This window comes from Penaeus monodon, chromosome 20 (genome assembly GCF_015228065.2).
Source record: "Penaeus monodon isolate SGIC_2016 chromosome 20, NSTDA_Pmon_1, whole genome shotgun sequence".
Classification (NCBI taxonomy): domain Eukaryota; kingdom Metazoa; phylum Arthropoda; class Malacostraca; order Decapoda; family Penaeidae; genus Penaeus; species Penaeus monodon.
In genome coordinates this window covers 32,616,491-32,617,251 of record NC_051405.1, presented here as the reverse complement: position 1 = coordinate 32,617,251, position 761 = coordinate 32,616,491, and the positions used below count along the sequence as shown (strand labels likewise).

The 761-nt window shown below is 36.0% G+C and overlaps 1 protein-coding gene across 2 annotated transcripts in view; it reads left to right on the top strand.

Annotated features, from left to right (window-relative positions):
• LOC119585775 (U3 small nucleolar RNA-interacting protein 2-like) overlaps window positions 1–761 on the top strand; it is a 9,558-nt gene that overhangs the window by 4,089 nt on the left and 4,708 nt on the right. For both annotated transcript variants that reach the window (XM_037934488.1, XM_037934487.1), the window contains exons 2-3: window positions 100–316; window positions 508–750. In XM_037934488.1, coding sequence (XP_037790416.1) covers window positions 100–316; window positions 508–750 — 460 coding nt within the window. The remainder of the gene's footprint in view (window positions 1–99; window positions 317–507; window positions 751–761) is intronic.

Sequence of the window (761 nt, the reverse complement as noted above, 5' to 3'; positions counted from 1 at the left end):
TATTTTGTATTTATTCTTTAAGTGCTAAGAAATACATTTTAATTTGTGTATTTTATCAGAGTTAATTTCATGTATTTTTGTTTTATCAATCCTTTTCAGAAACCTAAAAAAATCATTAAGAAAAATGGCCAGCCTCCAGTCAAGAGACCAAAGGTACAGAGGGACCTGGATGAAGAAATTACAAGCGAGGAGGATGAATACATCAAAGGAAAGCAAGAAAAGTTTGAAGAATATGAAACAGCAGAAGACCTAGAGACTCCACAGGAGAAGAAAGTGAGATTAGCACGACAGTATATCAAAGAACTGGAAGAGCAGAGTAAGTTTAAGGGGGCGTTTGCTGTGAAAATGTTGAATGATGTTGATATCTCATAGTCCCCTCCACCTACTACAAATTCAGTATTCAGTTTATTAGCACTCGGTTTCTTTTATACTTTCAAATTTTTTTCAGCTTTAAAAAAAATTGTAATACTCTTTGCATTGTTTTACTTGCATTATTTCTATAAACAGAAGCCAATGACCAGGAAGTTAAACGTGTCGACTATGATGCCATTGGACATCGTCTTCAAGAGGACGTGTGGGAGGCATCTGGCAAGCTGTATAAACCAGTTGCCGATACCATAGCTGAAGCTGACCTAGAAAATATCCTCACCCTTAAATCAAAACAACAGAAGCTACCCATCACTTGTATGGCTATGACCAGTGATGATCAGTTTATCTTCTGTGGATCTAAAGACTGCTCCTTAGTTAAATGTAAGGATTTT